The sequence below is a fragment of the Cydia strobilella genome, chromosome 21 (assembly GCF_947568885.1).
Source record: "Cydia strobilella chromosome 21, ilCydStro3.1, whole genome shotgun sequence".
Taxonomy (NCBI): Eukaryota; Metazoa; Arthropoda; class Insecta; order Lepidoptera; family Tortricidae; genus Cydia; species Cydia strobilella.
The window spans coordinates 9,761,481-9,783,693 of NC_086061.1; the positions used below are offsets into that span (position 1 = coordinate 9,761,481).

The following is a 22,213-nucleotide window of genomic DNA, read 5'->3' on the forward strand; positions in this document are numbered from 1 at the left end:
GCATACATGGGTATTGGGTACACTAGGTAGGTATATGAAACATGAGGCGGGGACATATGGGAATGATTCATATGAATGCACCTATGCTCATCTGAGCCCGGCGGGGACAAATGGGAATACGCCGATAAATAAAGAGCCTATTAGATCCACACGGCCGCCGGGCACTTGCGATCGGAAGCCGATGTCGGGCCCGATGACTTGCAAGCAAGAGTCGTTTTGCGTTTCAAGGAATATTAGGACTCTGACGTATCAAAGCTTAATAGAAAATGCTAGAAAATGCCAATGGCTTAAAGGCGGAAGTTTGTGGTTTCGTTTTTATTGTTTTTTTTTATCTTTTTTGCGCAGTGGAAGCGTGCTGGGCCCATAACCTACTATATGGGTTAATTTAAACACATATTTTATAACAAAATATATAGCAGAATTTATTAGCACAAGAAACAAGAATCAAAAGTCAACAACCTCGTCAATCATATTTGAATGTCATATGCCATCGGCCAGGATAACAGTAAGGTTTATACTACTAGACAGAAATTAAACTTCTAACAGTTTTTTGTGCTAAATCAATAAAAAGTTTCTCAAAATTAATTACGATAAAAATATTGTTGAATGGGATAATGACAATCTGGTAAGTAAAATATGAATTTACAAATCCGTAGACGTTCATGGCAGTTAGCTAAAACTAATTAGCAAAAGTCACTAACCGTAAAATTGAAATGATTCGACGGACACGGCGGTGGAATACTAAAATACTCTGACGATTAAGCGAAACTATTATGGTGAGTGAAAATATAGTTGGTCAAGCAAATCTTGTCAGTAGAAAAAGGCGCAAAACTCAAATTTTCTATGTCGTCGCGCCTATATGTTTAAATTTGCCGCCTTTTTCTACTGACAAGATTTGCTTGACCAACTATACATTTGCTGTTGATATGTGAAATTGATCACTATAACAAAAGTAGTGTCTGACCGAAGGCATTTCGTTTTCGGCAGACTTCAGACTAAAATTCATGGTTCGGCCGAAATTTTGGAAGAAGACATAGAATGCTCACTACAGTCACTACATACATCAGTTTTGTGACCAAAACGACTATTATTTTCGTAGTCTACATCTAGCGTCAAGTAGCGGAACTATCAGTGCTGCTACTCGACACTATGTCTTCTTAATTCTCTTTGGTTTCGGCAAAAAATCCGGTTTCGTTCCGACACTAAACAAAATCAACTACTTAATAGTCATTGTCCTCAAATGATGTCAATCATAGAGTCACTTATACTAGAGCGGTACTGTCATAGTAAATTTTGTAACCCCAGTAAATTCACTGCCATCTGTCGACACACTTTAAAACTAAAAATAAATATTTATAAAAATACGATAAAATGTATTTAAATATGGATAAATGATTATTTTTATTTGCATTAATTATTTTTATGATTTTGACCCATGTTCTTTCACTGATATGCGTTAAAATTGTTAAATAACAAACGAAACCGTCAACGCCATCTATACGACAGTAGGCCAAAACTAGTGGCGCCATCTGATCGAAAATCAAATTTTCGTGATTTTCGAGGCACGTTTTTTCCTTAGACTGTATCCATCTATTACGGAGTTATATCTATATCTATCTTTGTGTCAATCAATCCTATGCATAAGAATTTATCTAGACTAAGTTCAACTACTCACCCGTAACGTAACTTCGACGTCCACATAGAGCACGATAATCTAATAACACCCCCATGCGAAATTTGAATCTTTTCAAAATTCTTTCTTAGTGAAAGTTTGCAGTCTTTAAATTCAGGCATTTTGGACAAAAATGTAACAAGATGAAAAATCGTGTAGATTAGGAAATCTAGACGATGAGGAATTTTAAGACGATGAGAGTAATTAATCGTCGCTTTAGGCGAGCGCTTTTTCAACGCGCGTTAAAAAAGCGCTCCGCACGCTAAATTCGATTTAACGACCAACGCTTAAAGTCGAAAATCCATCCATCCATCGTGTGAAATAAATAAATACACATCATGTATCCATTTGTGTCATCTAAACGCTTTTTTAACGCGCGTTTAAAAGCGCTCGTGCGTATTAGGCCTTAAAGTAAATCCGGCTGCAAGGTTTATAAGGCCTCATAAGCACGAGCGCTTTTTCAACGCGCGTTAAAAAAACGCTTGAATTCGTCTGCACGCTAAATTCGAAAATCGAACAACGCTTGATTCAAAGCGCCACCGCCATCGTGTGAAATAAATAAATACACATGTATCCATTTGTGTCATTCAAACGCTTATTTAACACGCGTTGTGAAAACGCTCGTAAGTATTAGGCCTTAAAGTAAATCAGGCTGCAAAGTTTATAATCGATTCAGACCTATTTTTTTTACAGATTCATCTACTTCCATTTTTTTTGCCAGTAGTTTTCGGCCAGATTAAGCCCGACGTATCGTTCGACCAGTCAAACGATAGGTTCGACCTGACGCCCATGATCCAAGAGGCGTCCTTTGACCAGTGGGGCGATGTTATGGATGGAGTGAGACGGTCTGATGGGTAAGAAAGCATAAATAATGTAGAACTTTTGTAACACTTCTGGTAGGTAGGCTACAAATTTAATGGTGATAAGTAAGGGAGAGATGGGAAAAGCGAAATATGCTTACAATAGATATCTGTACGTAAGATAAGATGAGAAAGAGCTAACAAACATAAAAAACCGGCCAAGTGCGAGGCGGACTCGCGCGTCGAGGGTTCCGTACTTTTTAGTATTTGTTGTTATAGCGGCAACAGAAATACATCATCTGTGAAAATTTCAACTGTCTAGCTATCACGGTTCATGAGATACAGCCTGGTGACAGACAGACAGACGGACAGCGGAGTCTTAGTAATAGGGTCCCGTAAATTGCATGCAAGTTCTTGCTAGTCTACACCTCGCTTATGAAACCGAGGAGACCTATAGTTGTGCAAATTGCGGAAAGTTTTCACAATTTGCACCCATACAAAAAAGTTTTTGATACCCATACAAAAAAAATAGAAATTTCCGCAATTTTTCTATATGAAAAGTTCGCAATTTTGAAAACTTTAAAGATAAAAGCCCACTCCAGACTACGCGGCTTCGCGCCGCGATTCGTGCACGAGTGTGGAGGGGCCTAAAGATATATATGTTTATTTGCAAAAATGTTGTGTGTATCGACGGCAAATCAGTAAATCGAGTCGAGACCAGATAGTAACCACGATTTATTTTAAAAATCTTTATATTTATAGATTAAGCAAACCCAACGAAGGCGACACCAAGGTATCAGAAGCGACCAAGAAGTTCATGAAAGCCCTCAGAGGCTTCCAACGGAACTTTGACTTCAATACTCCAGAGAACAGCGATAACGAGAATCCTGAAGAAAAAGTACAACTGAGGAGGGACCTTGTTAGTTACTTGCATGAAAACCAGCCTGATATGACGAGACGCTCAGGTAATGTGATCTCAACCTGAAACTGTATCATCATCATCATGTCAGCCGATAGACGTCCACTGCTGGACATAGGCCTCCCCCAAGGCTCGCCACTCCGACCGATCCTGTGCCGCTCGCAACCACCGAATTCCCGCGACCTTCACCAGGTCGCGAAACTGTATCATAGGTAACATTTAAAATATTTGCAATTAATCATAATTTCATATTCATAATGGAGTTGGCAGGTCGAAGTATTTTAAGGCCACAGTACACAGTGGTGAAGGATGGGCCATGCCATGCCATCGTCGCCATTGTGTACAGGGGGCAATGGTATCGACTGGCCGTCTGTTGTCAGCCGTGGTGGGCAATTGAGAAGTTGTCGGTTTTTTTGACACTTCAAAGGAAATCGTGGCGTAGCGTGGCCTGAAGTGTTTACACAGTCGCACATGGCAGTGGCTTGTCATGGACCATCCTTCACCACTGTGTACTGGGGCCTTTACAGATAGCGCCAGCATAGGTTTTACCCGTCAATCCAACGAACAGTGTCAGAATCTTGGTTTTATTTTTATTTTATGGTCTGGGTGCTAGCCCTTAAAGCCAAATTTCATAGAGCAAAACTAGAGACAGGTCACCTATGCTTGCTGCTGGCGCCATCTATGTACCTTTGAGTTGACAATTTAACCGCATTGAATGTAAATGGTCTATCGCGAATTTATTTTGTTTTTTACCTTGTATTTCCGCAGCTAAAAGCTAAACAAAATCTTGCGATGGACCCATTAAAAATTATGAATTTATGATTAAATCAGTGTTCAAAGCATGAAAGGCTCTCTGTAGTCTTTATTGTAGTCTCTGCACCGACTTTGCCGTGACAAAGTGTGAGAGTGATAGGTACTTTATACCTCATATTTTCGTATGAATTAGACATTTATATGGTGTCACTTCCACGCTTTTCTATTGCAAAATCTGTGCAACTTGGTACACCTCTAGCTACTCAATCGACTCACTGATCCAAATTTGGCGCATGTGAGCATGTTTCGAAATTTTATTTTTTGAAAAACAAGAACAATAAGTACTGACACTTCCTTTTAAGGAGAACACTTTTCGTTTTTTTTTTCAGACCAATCAGAGATAGACAGAGAGGTGCTAATACATCATGCCGTCCCTATCGTGATGACGGTTGAAGGAATAATGCAAGTGCCAAAAAGTGATACTTAAATAAAGTTAAATAATAGCTTTTACCTCATTGCAGTTTTATACATATAACCCTATTATTTTTCTTCTTCCTCGCGTTATCCCGGCATTTTGCCACGGCTCATGGGAGCCTGGGGTCCGTTTGACAACTAATCCTAAGAATTGACGTAGGCACTGTTTTTACGAAAGCGACTGCCATCTGACCTTCCAACCCAGAGGGGGAACTAGGCCTTGTTAGGATTAGTCCGGTTTCCTCACGATGTTTTACTTCACCGAAAACCGACTGGTAAATATCAAATGATAATTTCGTACATAAATTCCGAAAAACTCATTGGTACAAGCCGGGGTTTGAACCCGCGACCTGCGGATTGAAAGTCGCACGCTCTTACCGCTAGGCTACCAGCGCTTCAGCGCTATACATATTACATGTTTTATTTATTAGTTAATTTTTATTCTTTTATTTTTGACATGTTTCCAGTAACTTAGTTAATATTTTAGTAATACATATTTTAATTTTTAAGTTTGTATTTTAATTTTAATAGATCTTTATGTTTCAAAGCTTTTATGAGCCATGTTGCTTGAATTAAATGAATACAATACAATACAATATTATATAACTTGATATAACCCTATTATTGCTAGGCAAAAATTCACTGGCTTAGTTCACGACAATCACAACCGTCAGGCGTATTCTGACTTTAATAACACCACGAATTAGATGCCCCCTACAGTTCCGACACAGAGGGGTAACTAAACCTTTTTGAGATTAGTCCGGTTTCCTCACGATTCGATGTTTTCCTTCACTAAATATCAAAGGATATAAACTCATTGGTATGAGCCAAGGTTTACACCAGCGACGTACGGTTTGAAAGTCTTTAGGGGAGACCGAGGTGAGTTGTGACAGAGGAGGGTTGTGACATCGTCGAGCTTTGGAATCTATTAACTAAAAACGAGCTCGCAATTAGCGGGCGTAGTTCAAGTTACTAGCTAACAAACGCGCACTGTTGCGAGTTCGCTAAGAGTTAATAGGTTCCACAAAATCGACTATGTCGTCACTACTCTCCCCTGTGGGGCGACATATTCGTTCACTCGAAAAAGCCCTTTAATAAAGATTTAAAAAAAAAACTCCTCTGTTACAATTCACCTCGGTCTCCCCTACTACACTACAAAGATATCAATACTATAATTGACTATTTGGGTTTGTGGTAATGACAATGTTCCATATATAAATAATCGTTTATTTCGGTGTTTGTTGACTTTGTTGGGTTCGAATAACTAGAATAATAGAATTTATTTAGTACCTACAAGAATTAAATGCAAGATAATGCTGTTCCTTATTGGGAAAATACTGAATCGCGCTATCAAAATTGTTTTTGAGATGATCTATCGTATTTGTTGTCTACAATAATTGTCCCGTACAAACGCCAATTTTCTAAATATTTACAGGTATAGGAGTTTCTTTTTCTGTGATAAATGGTTAAAAATATGCCCAAAAAATTGTTTACGCCAAAAAAAAGTTCTAATACATGAAATAAAGACGGGACAGCCCGTGGTTTAGTCGACCATGGTAAAGTCGGTGCCCAAAAATAGGTAGATATCCAGTTTTCTGTACGTATATTCGTTGGGGCACTTACTGTTACCATAGTACAGTCGCCATCAGATATATCGGAGCGGCCGAGGTTCTCACAAATATCTGAACACGCCTCTATTCTTAAGGCGTTAGAGTGCGTGTTCAGATATTTGTGAGCACCTCGGCAGCTCCGATATATGTGATGGCGACTGTAAAACAATCGACGTCAGAAATAACATAGCGTTTGAATTTAATTCAATCTTGCTTATCTATTCGTTAATCAATCTCACGGTTAATTTAAACATTGTTCTTCCCCGTGATTGAGATTTTTCCATCCATTTTAAAAACTTGCTTTCCAAGCATGGGGCTTCTAATATTAACCATTTTTATGAGCTTAGCTTCTCTAACAATTCAAAAATCTGTAAAAATAGAGGATCTACCACAATCCCCAGAGCTTGAGGCTATTCTACAAAATCTAATAAACCAAGGCCAATACAACGATGTTAAGTTAAAAATCAATAGCAATAAGAAAACATTAAAAGACGCGACCAAAATTCAGTATTTGGGCGAAATATCTTCTGAAAAAGAAGGAAAGGAAGGACTCAAAAGTTTAAACAAGAAGCTGGCTAAGCTTTTAGATGGTTTACAAGATAGTGTAATGAATGAGAATACAATTGATCCAACATGTTCATGTGGTTACGTAGGTAAGAATTTGCCTGGAGTCATCAAATGCGAGTGTGGTTCCTCAAGCGACAGAGATATAAAAGCCAATATTAATAACCAATATGCAGATAAAGATAGTATAAAAGATAAGGAACGCAAAAAACATCAGGATAGTAGAAAGATAAGATCCGTCAAAGATAAGCTAGATGATTATATACATATGGCGAGATTTAGTAGAGACGATGATAGAGAAGATGCTTATTGGACTGATGATAACCAGTGTGAATGCCAAATTCAAAGAAGTACAAACGATGATCATAATTTAACACTTAGGTGCCGATGCAATGGACCAAATGATTTCGAAAGAGTTGGAGAGTATGATAGAGATGATGGCTATTGGTCAGATGATAGTTATTGCGGATGCAAATTATTGAGAAATACAGATGATGATAGAGATATAACCCATAATTTAAGATGTAGATGCAATTCACCCGCAAAAGTAGGTAGAGATGATACAAATGACTACAGGTGTGGGTGCAAACAGCTAAGAAATAAAGACGATGATGACGATATAACACATAACTTGAGATGTAGATGCAATTCACCCGCTAGGGTTGGTAAAAATGATGACACGGAGGACGGATACTGGTCTGATGATAGTTATTGTGAATGCTCTTTGTTAAGGAATACAGATAATGATGACGATATGACACACAACCTGAGATGTAAGTGTAATTCACCTGCAAGAATAGGTAATGATGATGACAGAGACGTCGGCTATTGGTCGGATGACAGTGATTGTGGATGTAAATTATTGAGAAACCATGGTAACGGTGTAAATGACTTAAGGTGTCGGTGCAATTCACCTTCCAGATCCGGTCGTGATATCTTCTCAGCCCCAAGATTAAAACAAAGAACTGAGCTCTTTAGTTCTATACTCTCTGATTTAAGCGACGAAGACAACAATGACCAAAGCATAAACTCCAAAACCAGTTCAGATGAACACAATCTAAATATGCTGATGAGTTTTATCCTAGACAAAGACGACAATGTTGATCTGTCTCAACTGCCTAAGGTACAAAGACAAGTAATAATTAAACTTAAAGATATAATGCCATCTCTTAGAAATATTGATATAAGTGAATTAAAAGATAACATTGAGTCAATGTTATATGAAAATGGACACTCGCTTCGGGAATATAGACAGAAATCTGACTCAGAAAATAATTTAACAGCCAAACAAATACAAAGCTTACTGAAGGTTATTGGACAGCAAAAAGCACCAGCAAAGAAATCACAAAAGCTACTGGAGCTTATTGGAGCGGGGAAAACACCAGCAAAGAAAGCAGCAGCAAAATATAATAGCAAGTTATATCGTAGAAACATGCCAGAGGATTCCATTAGAGTCCCATTCACTTATGAATTGCACGGATTAGCACAGGTTAACGCATAAAGGAAAGAAAATAAAGGACAGTAGTTTGATTTATACTTATTTGACTGACTACAATCGATTCAAAAATTCTAACATGTTGGCCATTATCCTCGAATCTCTATGAAAATAAAAAAAAACAATCTTGACAGATGTCACTGTCAAGTTGGGTTATTTTTACATTTGTTTCATTTCACGTGCAGGTCTCCATCACCTTTCCGTGCATTTTAATTACAATATATTATTACTTTTTATAATTTTTCTCTTTTTATATGAGGTTCCACGTTTACCTTTTTTGGTAAATATTTTTTATACGTCCCCAATACATTTTAAACTTTGAAAAATAATACGAGTTGAATGGCAAATGGCATGGTCAGTTCATATTAAAACACAGTGGTAATAATAATCAATAAAATATATCTACTGTTTTGATAGTACTTCCGTCAATCGCTTCAAATATTAATCAAAACATATTAAAATTAGGCATACGTCTAGAGCGACCTTTATAGCGCGTCGATCAAATCCGTATAACGGATCGCTTTCCTAAAACGTCAAACATGCTAACAACGTAAGAATAGCCATACAAAAAAAATATTTTAGGGTCTTGTTTTAGGGCGACCCTTTTAATGTCTTGATTTTAATGAAATAAATAGTTTTACGGAAGAAGTCATGGCTAACGAAACGCCAGAAAGTGATTTCTCGATAGAATGCTTCCAAAACTACACGGCACCGGAAGTGTTTGTGCAAGGACTAGCGGGAATGGTTGATCAAACAGATGTGGAAACTATCATCAGGGCACAAAAGAATATGTAAGCTTATGATACGTTTTTATGATTATACCCTCAGTTAACTGTCTTGCAAATAGAATTCTAGAGTTGTTACGGTAAAAGTTTGTGGAAACGCATGGCACCCTGTTAGGGCATTGCACTGCAAATCTTACATCTAGGTAGGATTTCAGATGACAGATGAGAAGCAAATAAGTTTACTTACCTTAATATTTTGGGCATCTTAATAGCGGACGGATTTGATTGAATGTGTTCTGAACTCTTCAGCTGTTGAAGCAATCTAATCTGTAAATAAAGTGCATAGCTCTGTCATGATACTCTTTTAGACTGTTGTCTAATGGCAAAGAGAATTAAGAAGATATAGAGTGCTACTCCATACATCGGTTTTGATACCAAAAAGACTAGATATTATTTTCGTAGTATCAGTACTGCTACTCGACACTAGATGTCACTTGTGTCGCGACTGACAAAAAGTGTATTGCTCAACAATTTATAACTAATATTATAAGAAGGAGTTAAAATAGAGTTCCGGTTATAATTATTTATTTATTTAAGCCTTTATTTTTCCTTAAATAGTTTTACATGATAAAAAAAGTTTTCTAATATTATTGTTTTCCATTTTTACTATTTTAAGGACCCCTGTTGGGTATAGGCCTCCTCCATATCTTTCCACCTGTCTCGGTTTTTTGCCTTGATTAGCCAATTTTCTCCGGCTGTGGCTATAATATCTTTGGACCACCTTGTTCCGGTTATAATATTAGCTGAAAATCGTTGACCATTAGACTTTCCGTTCGTCGCGACATCTATTGTCGAGTAGCCATACTGAGAGTTCCGCTACTTGACGCTACTACGACTACGAAAATAAGTCTTTTTTGTAACAAAACTGAGTATGAATGTGTGACTGATGTGAGACTTGTATGGAGTGAGCACTGTGGACAATGGACATACAGTGTAAACTCTATATAGCGACACTCAAGGGACCGGATGTTTTTTTTACACTATAGAGAGTTTTTGTTATATAGAGACAAATGAATATTGAAGTAAGGCAACTATAGCCAACAGTTGACGACGTTATAGGGAGTGAATCGTTATATTGAGTGACGTTATATGGAGTTTACACTGTATTAAAATTCATCTGGAACATTCCAGGCTTCAACGCTTCGAAAAGACAACAGAAATGCTGACGAACTGCAACCACCTGTCAGCAAGCCGGCTGCGCGCTGCCTCCACTGAGTTTAGGAAGCATACTCAGCTCTTGCTGGATATGCGGAAGGATCTGGAGTTTATATTTAAGAAGATAAGGGCTATTAAAACTAAGCTGAGGTAAAGAAACTTTAAATTGATGTGTTTAAATTATAATTGCAAATCAATTAGGCCTCCACTCCACACAAGTTTTAGGGTTCCGTACCCAAAGGGTAAAAACGGGACCCTATTACTAATACTTCACTGTCCGTCTGTCACTAGGCTGACCGTGATAGCTATGACGTATTTCAGTTGCCGCTATAACAACAAATACTAAAAACAGAATATAATAAATATTTAAGTGGGGCTCCCATACAACAAACGTGATTTTTTTGCCGTTTTTTGCGTAATCGTACGGAACCCTGTGCGCGAGTCCGACTCGCACTTGGCCGGTCTAACACAATAAATGAAACATCGAATCACAGATCAATTACTTACCAAAGAGCTATGAATAGTAGAAGAGGTATATAATTTTAGATGTGTCTCAAAAGTTGACATTTGACAATTCAGTGACCAGAAAATATATGATGTCATAAATTGCCATCTATCTCAAACTCGGGGCACGATTGTTTACAACTTCTGCAATTAATAACTCTTTACTAGAATATAACTGGCGGTCTAGCATAAGTTGCGTTCTCGCGCGCGACTCCATACATCTAGCGCGACTTCAAGTATGGACTCGCGCGCGAGAACGCAACTTATGCTAGACCGCCTGGTGTCATTTGATAGGGGCGGTGCGCGTTTGAGGGTCTGCCATCTTGTGGCCTGAATCGGAACCATAAACAGTACATTGACATTTCACGCCAAAGCAAGGGCTGCCCTCTACAGTTCACGTACGTTTTCCTGTGTATTGTAGGGCCATCTTGTGGCTACATTACTTAAACTTGACATTTACACTTTAAAGATATTTTATTATTCAAGTAGGCATATTACAATGTGCTTATGAACGTCAAATAAAGCTACGCCGGCTCTAACCCTACACCTCTGCCCCGAGATTTAAATCCCCCCTCAATTGAAGGAGGGTATCCCAATATGGGACGGGCAATAAACAGGGTGCTGCCCCCTACATTCATGCACGTTCCCAATAGAAATGTAGGTATGGCTTGTGGCATACCTATTCTTAAACGCTTTGTAATGCGAACTGTGAGGAAGATTTTTTTTAACTCATTATTATGGTGTCTATATCATACCCCACAACATTTTTATTATTGCTTCCAATGCCTCAACCTCTTCCTTAAAACTTATTTCTTTACATATTTTCAGCACACAATACCCAGAAGCCTACAAAGCAGCCGTGAACGCGTCACTAGCAAACAAAAAACCCATAGAGGAAGAAGAATTCAAAACCACAGAACCGCACATGGAATCCAAAATGGTGGCCACAGTATCCACAGAAACATTGAAACCGATGGTTAGTGAAGATAAGAAGAAAAAGAAGGAAGTTAAGATAAAAACGCCTAAAGAAGAAGTTAAGAAGGTTAGGAATAGCAGTTCTAGTGATACTGAGAGCGCTAGTTCGGGTGATGATAGTAGTACGGATACTGGATGAGATTAGAGATTTTATATTACACTTGTATCTCTATTAAAGGAGATTATATTAACTTTGGGCTTTGCAAATGTCTGGTTTTGAGTATGGTCAAATGTGAATAAAGGGAATTAGGTAGAGTTGTGCATGCTCGTTCACTGAAAACATCGCTCCCAACTAGTACAATCTCACAACTGTACTAGTTCAGTACTAAGAGCAGAATCATTAGGGAATAGTTCGGTCTAGTACATTCGAGGGAACTGTGTCTTTTTGATTTTATCACATGTACTACACAAGCCTAGTATTAAGTGTCATAGAGAGACTGCTACAGCTATTGGCCACTCCTAACAAATCAGAAAGAAACAAGCCAATTGAAGCCTAATTGACCAATGACTATGTCTATGTAGTGGCTTATAATTATAGCATTCACATCAATGTACACAAATTGTAAAACAATTCATTATTGTGCTATTATGACTTGGGAAGGCATTGTTTTTTTTTTACACTACGTCGGTGGCAAACAAGCATACGGCCCGCCTGATGTTAAGCAGTCTCCGTAGCCTATGTACGCCTGCAACTCCAGAGGAGTTACATGCGCGTTGCCGACCCTAACACTCCTCTCCCTCGAGCTCTGGCAACCTTACTCACCGGCAGGAACACAACACTATGAGTAGGGTCTAGTGTTATTTGGCTGCAGTTTTCTGTAAGGTGGAGGTACCTCCCCAGTTGGGCTCTGCTCTAGATCTGGAATGACATCCGCTGTCCTGTGCCCTACCACACAAAGCGAGATGTCATTCACAGTGCCCATACCTCTCTTTTGGACGTAGTTTAAGGACATACCCGGGTCCAAAAAGGAGAGATAAAATGCTCTAGTGCAGACAACGTATCATTTTCTGCACAGTAAAAATATCAGAATGGAAATTGTATAACAATTCCATTTTAACTCAAAATTTAAGTGCTTATAGTTTATAGTAAAAGAAAAATCGTACTTCGAACGTAAAATGCTTTAGTGCAGACACGTATCACACAACGTCGTTCTGCACAACTTTTAGAACAACAATGACCCTCTTTCAGATCACGAGAAATGAAAAATTATTGAAGGGCACCAACGAATTCCAACATTGACAACGGACTTTGGAAATGATACTATTACTAACAACTAATTGTTAGTAATAGTATTTATTACCTGCAAAAAGACAATAACTTACTCTTATATTCCATGCACTTATGTAAATACAATTCGCTAGATTTATTATATGATACTCCAAGTAACATGTCACTGTAGTCTGTAGGACGCACACACACGGATTCTGAGGGCCGCTTACAGCCGGGGCCGCTTGTTCGGCCGCTGGCCGTCGTTCATGAAACCGCCCATGAATCCGGGGATGGCGTAGCTGTTTACGTGTGCGCCGAATCCGCCGCGAGCCGGGAACCCGCGCGTGGGGAAACCGCCGCGGCCGCGACCGCCTCTGAAGTTGCCGCGCGCGTTGAATGCGCCACCGCGAGGCCGGTAGTTGTTCTGGCGGTTGGGGTTCGGATTGGCGTTGGGGCTGACATTGGTGTTAGCGTTTACGTTGCGGTTCTGCTGCTGCGGGTGCTGCCGCTTGTTCTTGTTGGCGTTGGCGGAGTGCGCCTTCTGCTCGTCCTCGTCGCGGTACTTCAAGACGGTCACCAGGAACCCGTTGACGCGCAGCTCGCGGTCCAGCTTCAGGGCCTTCTCGACGGACTCCTTATTGTGGAACGTCACCCGGAGGATCTTGTACTTGGTCTTGCTGAACTCATGTATGTGCGCCACCTCGCCGCACTGGTTGAAGAGTCGACGCACGTACTCCGTGCCCGCCTCGTACGGCACGCCGACGAGCACGGCAGTCTCAGCGCGCGACTCGACGGCCACTGAGATACGGGAACCGTCGATGATTAAATATAATGATACACAAATTACAGAAGTAGATACAGCTAAATTTTTAGGTATTACTGTTGATAAAAACTGTAATTGGAAAAACCAAGTGAATACTATGTGCGACAAACTTATAAAATTTGCATATGTTTTGAGAAGACTGCGTAGCATCTCTACTTGGAACACAGTCCTTATGGCGTATCATGGGTATATTGCATCAAATTTAAGGTATGGCCTCCTTTTATGGGGTAATTGTAGTGATATAAACAGGGCATTTATAACACAAAAAAAATGTATAAAGGCAATGTGTGGGATTGGTCCGCGGGATTCATGTAAACCTTTATTCGAAAAACATGAAATTTTGACACTACCATGCATGTACATTTACGAGGCAGCAGTTTTTGTAAAAAAATACCCAGATCTTTTTAAAAAGGCCATAGATGTTTACCATAGAAATTCAAGATATCCTAACAAACTTGTATTAGACTTCGTTCCGAACAGTTCACTTTTTATGAAAAATAGCTATTATTTATGTATGAAAATATTTAATGCCCTTCCTGAAAATATCAAACCCCTGCCTCTTCCATTCAAAGCCCAACTATATACTTGGCTCAAAAAACAGGTGTTTTACTCTTTAAATGAGTTCCTCCAAATATAGTAATATTAAATAGAAATTATAGTTTTAAGTAAACAATGTAATAGATTAAGACTTATAGCTTTAAGATAACATTTGCATGCTTAACCAGCAAAATATGTCACTGTACGGGAAAACCTTTCCAATATCACCTTGTTGTACCATATTTTATGCAAATAAAAAAAAAAAAAAAAAGAAAAGATGACGAGCCCTTGCTCGGAGAGGGCCTTATCCAGGCTGTCTTTGTTTTTGAATTCGACTATAGCCGAAAGTGTCGGCGTTATAGTCTGTTCAGTAACAATGATAGGACCACGTTTGATGGCATTAATCTCCCCATACTTGGAGAACAGCTCCTTCAGCCTGTCTTGGTAGTCGAAGAGGTAGCTCGCAGGCAGGTTCGCCACCAGCAGTTTACCGGACTCAACCTTCTCCTCCTTGGTATCCTCTGCGGGTGCCTCGCCGCCGGCCTCAGCGGCCTCGCCCTCCGCCTGCGAGGCCTCTTCGCCGGGGGCGTCACCGGCAGGGGCCGGAACAATGGGGACTCGGAGCAGGTCGAACAGGGCGATGAAGGCCCTCCTGCTCCGAGTCCCCATTGTTCCGGCCCCTGCCGGTGACGCCCCCGGCGAAGAGGCCTCGCAGGCGGAGGGCGTCACCGGCAGGGGCCGGAACAATGGGGACTCGGAGCAGGAGGGCCTTTATCGCCCTGTTCGACCTGCTCCGAGTCCCCATTGTTCCGGCCCCTGCCGGTGACGCCCCCGGCGAAGCCTCGCAGGCGGAGGGCGAGGCCGCTGAGGCCGGCGGCGAGGCACCCGCAGAGGATACCAAGGAGGAGAAGGTGGAGTCCGGCAAACTGCTGGTGGAGGAATGGTTTGATATTTTCAGGAAGGGCATTAAATATTTTAATACATAAATAATAGCTATTTTTCATAAAAAGTGAACTGTTCGGAACGAAGTCTAATACAAGTTTGTTAGGATATCTTGAACTATGGTAAACATCTATGGCCTTTTTTTTAAAAAGATCTGGGTATTTTTTTTACAAAAACTGCTGCCTCGTAAATGTACATGCATGGTAGTGTCAAAATTTCATGTTTTTCGAATAAGGGTTTACATGAATCCCGCGGACCAATCCCACACATTGCCTTTATACATTTTTTTTGTGTTATAAATGCCCTGTTTATATCACTACAATTACCCCATAAAAGGAGGCCATACCTTAAATTTGATGCAATATACCCATGATACGCCATAAGGACTGTGTTCCAAGTAGAGATGCTACGCAGTCTTCTCAAAACATATGCAAATTTTATAAGTTTGTCGCACACAGTATTCACTTGGTCTTTCCAATTACAGTTTTTATCAACAGTAATACCTAAAAATTTAGCTGTATCTACTTCTGTAATTTGTGTTTCATTATATTTAATCATCGACGGTTCCCGTATCTCAGTGGCCGTCGAGTCGCGCGCTGAGACTGCCGTGCTCGTCGGCGTGCCGTACGAGGCGGGCACGGAGTACGTGCGTCGACTCTTCAACCAGTGCGGCGAGGTGGCGCGCAGATACATGAGTTCAGCAAGACCAAGTACAAGATCCTCAGCCCAGCCGCAGCAGCAGCGGAGCAGGAGGGCCTTCATCGCCCTGTTCGACCTGCTCCGAGTCCCCATTGTTCCGGGCCCTGCCGGTGACGCCCCCGGCGAAGAGGCCTCGCAGGCGGAGGGCGAGGCCGCTGAGGCCGGCGGCGAGGCACCCGCAGAGGATACCAAGGAGGAGAAGGTTGAGTCCGGCAAACTGCTGGTGGAGAACCTGCCTGCGAGCTACCTCTTCGACTACCAGGACAAGCTGAAGGAGCTGTTCTCCAAGTATGGGGAGATTAATCACATCAAACGTGGTCCTATCATTGTTACTGAACAGACCATAACGCCGACACTTTCGGCTATAGTCGAATTCAAAAACAAAGACAGCCTGGATAAGGCCCTCTCCGAGCAAGGGCTCGTCATCTTTTCTTCTTTTTATTTTCTTTTTTTTATTTGCATAAAATATGGTACAACAAGGTGATATTGGAAAGGTTTTCCCGTACAGTGACATATTTTGCTGGTTAAGCATGCAAATGTTATCTTAAAGCTATAAGTCTTAATCATACATGAGTTCAGCAAGACCAAGTACAAGATCCTCCGGGTGACGTTCCACAATACTTTACGACACCGCCATCGTCTTCACTGGTGCTTCATGGGAAGATGTTCAGAAATTCGCGGAGACTGGACTTGTAACTATTAATGAATGGCTTAAGAACAATATTCTTACGTTAAATACCACCAAAACAAATTATATATGTCACAGTATATACAGTAATACACAACCTGTTAATAGTTTCGACATTAAAATACATAGCTGCTGCAACAATGTACTAAACTGCTCCCAGCGAACCTGTCCCACCATACTAAAAGTTGATAGCACCAAATATCTGGGTGTCTTTGTGGATCGGGGACTCTCTTGGTACCAACATCTCGAATATGTTATATTACGACTACGAAAGCTTAATTGGATTTTTAAAAATTTAAGACATGCGGTGCCAAGAGCTGTCCCGGATTCCCATGGCCACAGTAGAGACATTTTAAAAGAGATCTACACATCGTTGGTTCAGCCCGTGTTAACCTATTGTTTGCCTGTTTGGGGTGGTGCTGCCAAGACTCGCTTTATAGACGTAGAGAGAGCTCAGCGTAGTCTTCTCAAAATTATGTACTTTAAGAAGATGTGGTTCTCAACTGACAAGTTATATCAATTGTGTAAGTTGCTTACTGTCAGAAAATTATATATACTAACCTCTGTTCTAAGAAAGCACAAAACAACTACTTTTGATTGCAACATTTTGACAAGACGGAGGAAAGATATTGCTATGCACCTACCTAAAACCAACACCACTTTTGCTAGTAGACAGTATAATAAGCGTTCATCGCACCTATATAATACTTTAAATAAATCACTAGATATATACCCAAAGCTACAATATGATGTAAAAAATAAAATAACAAATTGGTTGGAAGATAAAAACTACGATCAGGTGGAAGACTTACTAGGATATGTAGCCTAGCCTAGCCTAGCCACACACACACACACACACACACGCGCACACACACACACACACACACACACACACACACACACACACACACACACACACACACACACACACACACACACACACAATTAATAAAGAAACATAGCTTTAAGAATAGTATAATACTAAATAATTGTAATTTGGATATGGAAGAGCGGTGCCTCCTAGCACAGGTTATTTTGTAAATAACTTAAAAGGAGACACCAGCCACTATAATATTTGTAAAGTTTTTGAATGAAATAAAACAATTTTGATTTGATTTTGATTTTTTGACAATAAGGAGTCCGTCGAGAAGGCCCTGAAGCTGGACCGCGAGCTGCGCGTCAACGGGTTCCTGGTGACCGTCTCGAAGTACCGCGACGAGGACGAGCAGAAGGCGCACTCCGCCAACGCCAACAAGAACAAGCGGCAGCACCCGCAGCAGCAGAACCGCAACGCAACCGCTAACACCAATGTCAGCCCCAACGCCAATCCGAACCCCAACCGCCAGAACAACTACCGGCCTCGCGGTGGCGCATTCAACGCGCGCGGCAACTTCAGAGGCGGTCGCGGCCGCGGCGGTTTCCCCACGCGCGGGTTCCCGGCTCGCGGCGGATTCGGCGCACACGTAAACAGCTACGCCATCCCCGGATTCATGGGCGGTTTCATGAACGACGGCCAGCGGCCGAACAAGCGGCCCCGGCTGTAAGCGGCCCTCAGAATCCGTGTGTGTGCGTCCTACAGACTACAGTGACATGTTACTTGGAGTATCATATAATAAATCTAGCGAATTGTATTTACATAAGTGCATGGAATATAAGAGTAAGTTATTGTCTTTTTGCAGGTAATAAATACTATTACTAACAATTAGTTGTTAGTAATAGTATCATTTCCAAAGTCCGTTGTCAATGTTGGAATTCGTTGGTGCCCTTCAATAATTTTTCATTTCTCTTGATCTGAAAGAGGGTCATTGTTGTTCTAAAAGTTGTGCAGAACGACGTTGTGTGATACGTGTCTGCACTAAAGCATTTTACGTTCGAAGTACGATTTTTCTTTTACTATAAACTATAAGCATTTAAATTTTGAGTTAAAATGGAATTGTTATACAATTTCCATTCTGATATTTTTACTGTGCAGAAAATGATACGTTGTCTGCACTAGAGCATTTTATCTCTCCTTTTTGGACCTGGGTATGTCCTTAAACTACGTCCAAAAGAGAGGTAGCATTTTATCTCTCCTTTTTGGACCCGGGTATGTCCCTAAACTACGTCCGAAAGAGAGGTATGGGCACTGTGAATGACATCTCGCTTTGTGTGCTTGACATGCCCTTGAAGGGAGTGTCCAAAAGAGAAATATGGGCATTGTGCATGACATCTCGCTTTTTGTGGTAGGCTGGTAGGGCACAGGACAGCGGATGTCATTCCAGATGTAGAGCAGAGCCCAACTGGGGAGGTACCTCCACCTTACAGAAAACCGCAGCCAAATAACAATAGACCCTACTCATAGTGTTGTGTTCCTGCCGGTGAGTAAGGTTGCCAGAGCTCGAGGGAGAGGAGTGTTAGGGTCGGCAACGCGCATGTAACTCCTCTGTAGTTGCAGGCGTGCATAGGCTACGGAGACTGCTTAACATCAGGCGGGCCGTATGCTTGTTTGCCACCGACGTAGTATTAAAAAAAAAGAGTCCCCATTGTTCTCCTCGGGCTCCACGGCCTCCGCCACCTCCTCCGGCACCTCCTCCACCGCCTGCTTCTTAGCCACCTGGGCTTTCGCGCCGCGACCTCTCTTCTGAACCACCATTGTCAATTATTTAATTTACGTGGAGATAAGTTCAAAACGGCGAAAACAATCGACGCTACAATTTAAACGAATTATTAAATGTAAAAAGTGATGTTGATAGTTTTGTATGAATAATATTCAAGCTTATTGTTATAAGGAGGTATTACAAATTACAACCAGTGTTGTCTGTTGTATGATCTTTATATTTCGACAAGCCTCCCGCTTGAACCACATATGAGATAACACCCTTGTAACTCAGCCCTAATTAAGGGAATTTATCAACTTGCAGCGCCATCTATAGCGCCACTCAAGTACTAATGTCGCCCGGTTGCTAGCGCTCGGCTGCTCTCTCGTCAGTACGCTTTTGTAACTCAGCCGAGCAACACGTTTACAAAGCAAGTTTAAAGAAGATCGAGAAATTTCAAATCGTGAAAATGTTTTGAATACCTTCGACTTCGTGACATTCCGCTCGGTGCCCATGGCCCACCGACGAGACGCAGTGACCTTCCTATAGGCACCGTCATAAAAAATACACGGGTAAGTACTTATGCCTCATGGCGTCGTCCTGTGGGACGTGGAAGAATTTTGAATACCTCCGACTTCGTGAAATTCCGCTCGGTGCCCATGGCCCAGCGACGAGACGCAGTGACCTTACTACAGGCACCGTCACAAAAAATACACGGGTACTTATGCCTCATGGTTTCGTCCTCAGGGACGACAAGCGTCGTCCTGTGAGACGACATGGCGTCGTCCCGTGAGACGACATGGTGTCGTCTCGTAAGACGACATGGTGTCGTCCCGTGAGACGACATGACGTCGCCCCGTGAGATGACATGGCGTCGACCCGTAAGACGACATGGCGTCGACCCGTAAGACGACATGGCGTCGTCCCGTGAGACGACAAAGCGTCGTCCCGTGAGACGACATGGCGTCGTCTCGTGAGACGACTTGGCATCCCTGTGGAACGCCAAGCGTCGTCCGGTAAAACGACAAGGCGTCGTCCTGATGAGTTACGTCATCCTGTGGAAAGATATCGCGTCATCCCGTGGTATCGTCCCGTGAGAAGATATTGCGTCGCCCCGTAGAACTACATTCCGTTGTTCGATAAGACGACATTTTGTCGTATCGTGAGACCCTAATGTGTCGTCCTATGAGACGGCATCGTATCGTCCTCTGAAATGACAATGAAATGACGTTGTCTTGTTAGACAAACAACCGTTGTCTCATGGTCTACCATTAATACGGTGGCGGACGTCTTATTGGTCGCATTATTGTTCGATGTCTGCTTGGTCGGTCTCACATTTTTTTTAAGATCTGCATGGTCCTGATATTACCCATGTGCGACCCGGTTAGTCTACGTCATCGATCTAATTGTGTGTCACCTTTTAGGACGATGAGCAGCTGAATTTCTATTGACGGGTTTGGCGCGAAATTGATAACGAAACGCAGTTACAGTAAATCTTGGTTGTGTACAAATGTTGGTCTTGGTCGATAACAAACAAGGAATTGTTTGCCGTGAACGAACCTAAAAAACTAACCTACATATATACATTCTGAGGATCGTAACTGTATAACCAACTGCAAAATGGCAGTTAAGAAACTGTGCAGAGGGAAAAGCACAGAGTGAAAAACCTTGTGTTATACTTTGCCCAACTAGATCCTTTACCAAAACGAGAGAGGGGGAGGCAAGGAAAATCGACATCAGTTTTAAAGAAGAAAAGAAGATTAAAACTCTCTCCTCTGAATAGGAAGTACACGTAAAATACAAATTCGTTTAAGACTGTCATATTATGATATATATGAGTGAAAAATCATCGCACTTAATCCCTCTTTTGAATGACTAGTCAGGTTTTGATAGTCTTTTTGGGTATACTAAAGCATCTCCTGTATCCTCTTCTAATGTTGACTATAGTCTATAGCTACAAAATAGCGGCCTGTCACAAAGAGAAACCTTTGCGCTAGTCTAGAAATTATCTATATTTCAAAACGTCTACTAAGTAGCTGTCACACAGAGACCACAGAACTAAGAGTAACACGTAGAAAACATACCTTCTATCACATTCCGTTCAAAAAGCCGAACTAACAAAAGCATTTATAATGCTCTATTCACATCAATCAGGTAGAAACTTGTAAACTCAGCTTCAAATGCTGTAAGTAACGAGCTCCACTTTGGAAGATTATCTTAGCAGCGGGTTTTAAATCATAATACGTTGACCGCAAACGTTCTAGTTCCATTTCAAAGAGTTCCATTACTATTAATATAACTATCGGAAACGGAATGGTATTTGTAGCAGGTGCTTTTACAGAATTACTAAAAGGACTACAATACTAATTTAATATGGCCTTCCGCATTGTCACCCATGATTGATCAATAGGAGTGGAAACATCGGTTTCGTTAGTGGTAGATGTTATATGTCTGACGAAGCTTCCCTTTGTGTAAATAAAGAAAGAAATTATGAAAAGATTTTTCGGTAGTTCAGTTAGAGTGGAGTTACTGATCCTGTGTACCGAAAAATCTAAATGAACTTGGAAGTCTTTAACTCAAACGACTACACATGATAAAACAATAAAACTCGTTAATTGCTCCGAGGGTTTGTTTGATTTTCCAATAAGACAAATAAATGAAATCACTTCAAAATCTTTGAAACCATGTGGACTGCGGGGCAAGCCATTATATGTACAGTCGCCATCAGATATATCGGAGCGGCCAAGGTGCTCACAAATATCTGAACACGCCTCTATTGTCAAGGCGCTAGGTGCGTGTTCAGATATTTTTGAGCACCTCGGCCGCTCCGATATATCTGATGGCGACTGTACATACAAAGGTACAACGTACGCAAACGTACATACAAGAGTAATATTTAGAAAATATTTGCAGGCAGTCACCGATAGCAGAGACCTGATTCGAAAAGAGCACGGATCGGAAATACAAACCCTTCTTTCGATTTCTAGTTGAGATGTTTCCCTTCCTACGAAGTAGTCACATGCTTTTACAAA

At 41.1% G+C, this 22,213-nt stretch overlaps 4 protein-coding genes across 4 annotated transcripts; 3 read left to right on the forward strand and 1 right to left on the reverse strand.

Annotated features, from left to right (window-relative positions):
• The first annotated feature begins 642 nt into the window (after positions 1 to 642).
• LOC134751083 (uncharacterized) lies at positions 643 to 4,632 on the forward strand. The gene is made up of 4 exons (XM_063686427.1): positions 643 to 776; positions 2,366 to 2,526; positions 3,235 to 3,437; positions 4,534 to 4,632. Exons 1-4 carry the CDS (start codon positions 774 to 776, stop codon positions 4,629 to 4,631), a joined length of 465 nt encoding a protein of 154 aa, XP_063542497.1. The 5' UTR covers positions 643 to 773; the 3' UTR covers position 4,632.
• A 4,244-nt stretch (positions 4,633 to 8,876) lies between these two features.
• LOC134750988 (kxDL motif-containing protein CG10681) lies at positions 8,877 to 13,475 on the forward strand. The gene is made up of 3 exons (XM_063686291.1): positions 8,877 to 9,078; positions 10,204 to 10,377; positions 11,560 to 13,475. Exons 1-3 carry the CDS (start codon positions 8,939 to 8,941, stop codon positions 11,843 to 11,845), a joined length of 600 nt encoding a protein of 199 aa, XP_063542361.1. The 5' UTR covers positions 8,877 to 8,938; the 3' UTR covers positions 11,846 to 13,475.
• LOC134751285 (uncharacterized) lies at positions 12,985 to 14,945 on the reverse strand. The gene is made up of 2 exons (XM_063686669.1): positions 14,558 to 14,945; positions 12,985 to 13,738 (listed from the first exon to the last, which is right to left on the reverse strand). Exons 1-2 carry the CDS (start codon positions 14,943 to 14,945, stop codon positions 13,143 to 13,145), a joined length of 984 nt encoding a protein of 327 aa, XP_063542739.1. The 3' UTR covers positions 12,985 to 13,142.
• A 2,784-nt stretch (positions 14,946 to 17,729) lies between these two features.
• On the forward strand, positions 17,730 to 18,307 carry LOC134751286 (uncharacterized; the record flags this gene model as incomplete). The annotated part of the gene is made up of 1 exon (XM_063686670.1): positions 17,730 to 18,307. A coding segment is annotated over one exon (420 nt), but the record flags the coding sequence as incomplete, so codon positions are not given.
• Between the last annotated feature and the right edge of the window lie 3,906 nt (positions 18,308 to 22,213).

What these genes read in the sequence shown, in the direction of transcription:
- LOC134750988 (XM_063686291.1), top strand. Translation starts at nt 8,939, where the DNA reads ATGGCTAACGAAACGCCAGAAAGTGATTTCTCGATAGAATGCTTCCAA. An exon ending in ATCAGGGCACAAAAGAATAT is followed by an intron (nt 9,079 to 10,203) that starts GTAAGCTTATGA and finishes GGAACATTCCAG; the next exon opens with GCTTCAACGCTTCGAAAAGA. An exon ending in GCTATTAAAACTAAGCTGAG is followed by an intron (nt 10,378 to 11,559) that starts GTAAAGAAACTT and finishes ACATATTTTCAG; the next exon opens with CACACAATACCCAGAAGCCT.
- LOC134751083 (XM_063686427.1), top strand. An exon ending in GGAGTGAGACGGTCTGATGG is followed by an intron (nt 2,527 to 3,234) that starts GTAAGAAAGCAT and finishes TTATATTTATAG; the next exon opens with ATTAAGCAAACCCAACGAAG. An exon ending in TGATATGACGAGACGCTCAG is followed by an intron (nt 3,438 to 4,533) that starts GTAATGTGATCT and finishes TTTTTTTTTCAG; the next exon opens with ACCAATCAGAGATAGACAGA.
- LOC134751285 (XM_063686669.1), bottom strand. Translation starts at nt 14,945, where the DNA reads ATGGGGACTCGGAGCAGGAGGGCCTTCATCGCCCTGTTCGACCTGCTC. An exon ending in CCTCTCCGAGCAAGGGCTCG is followed by an intron (nt 13,739 to 14,557) that starts TCATCTTTTCTT and finishes CATTATATTTAA; the next exon opens with TCATCGACGGTTCCCGTATC.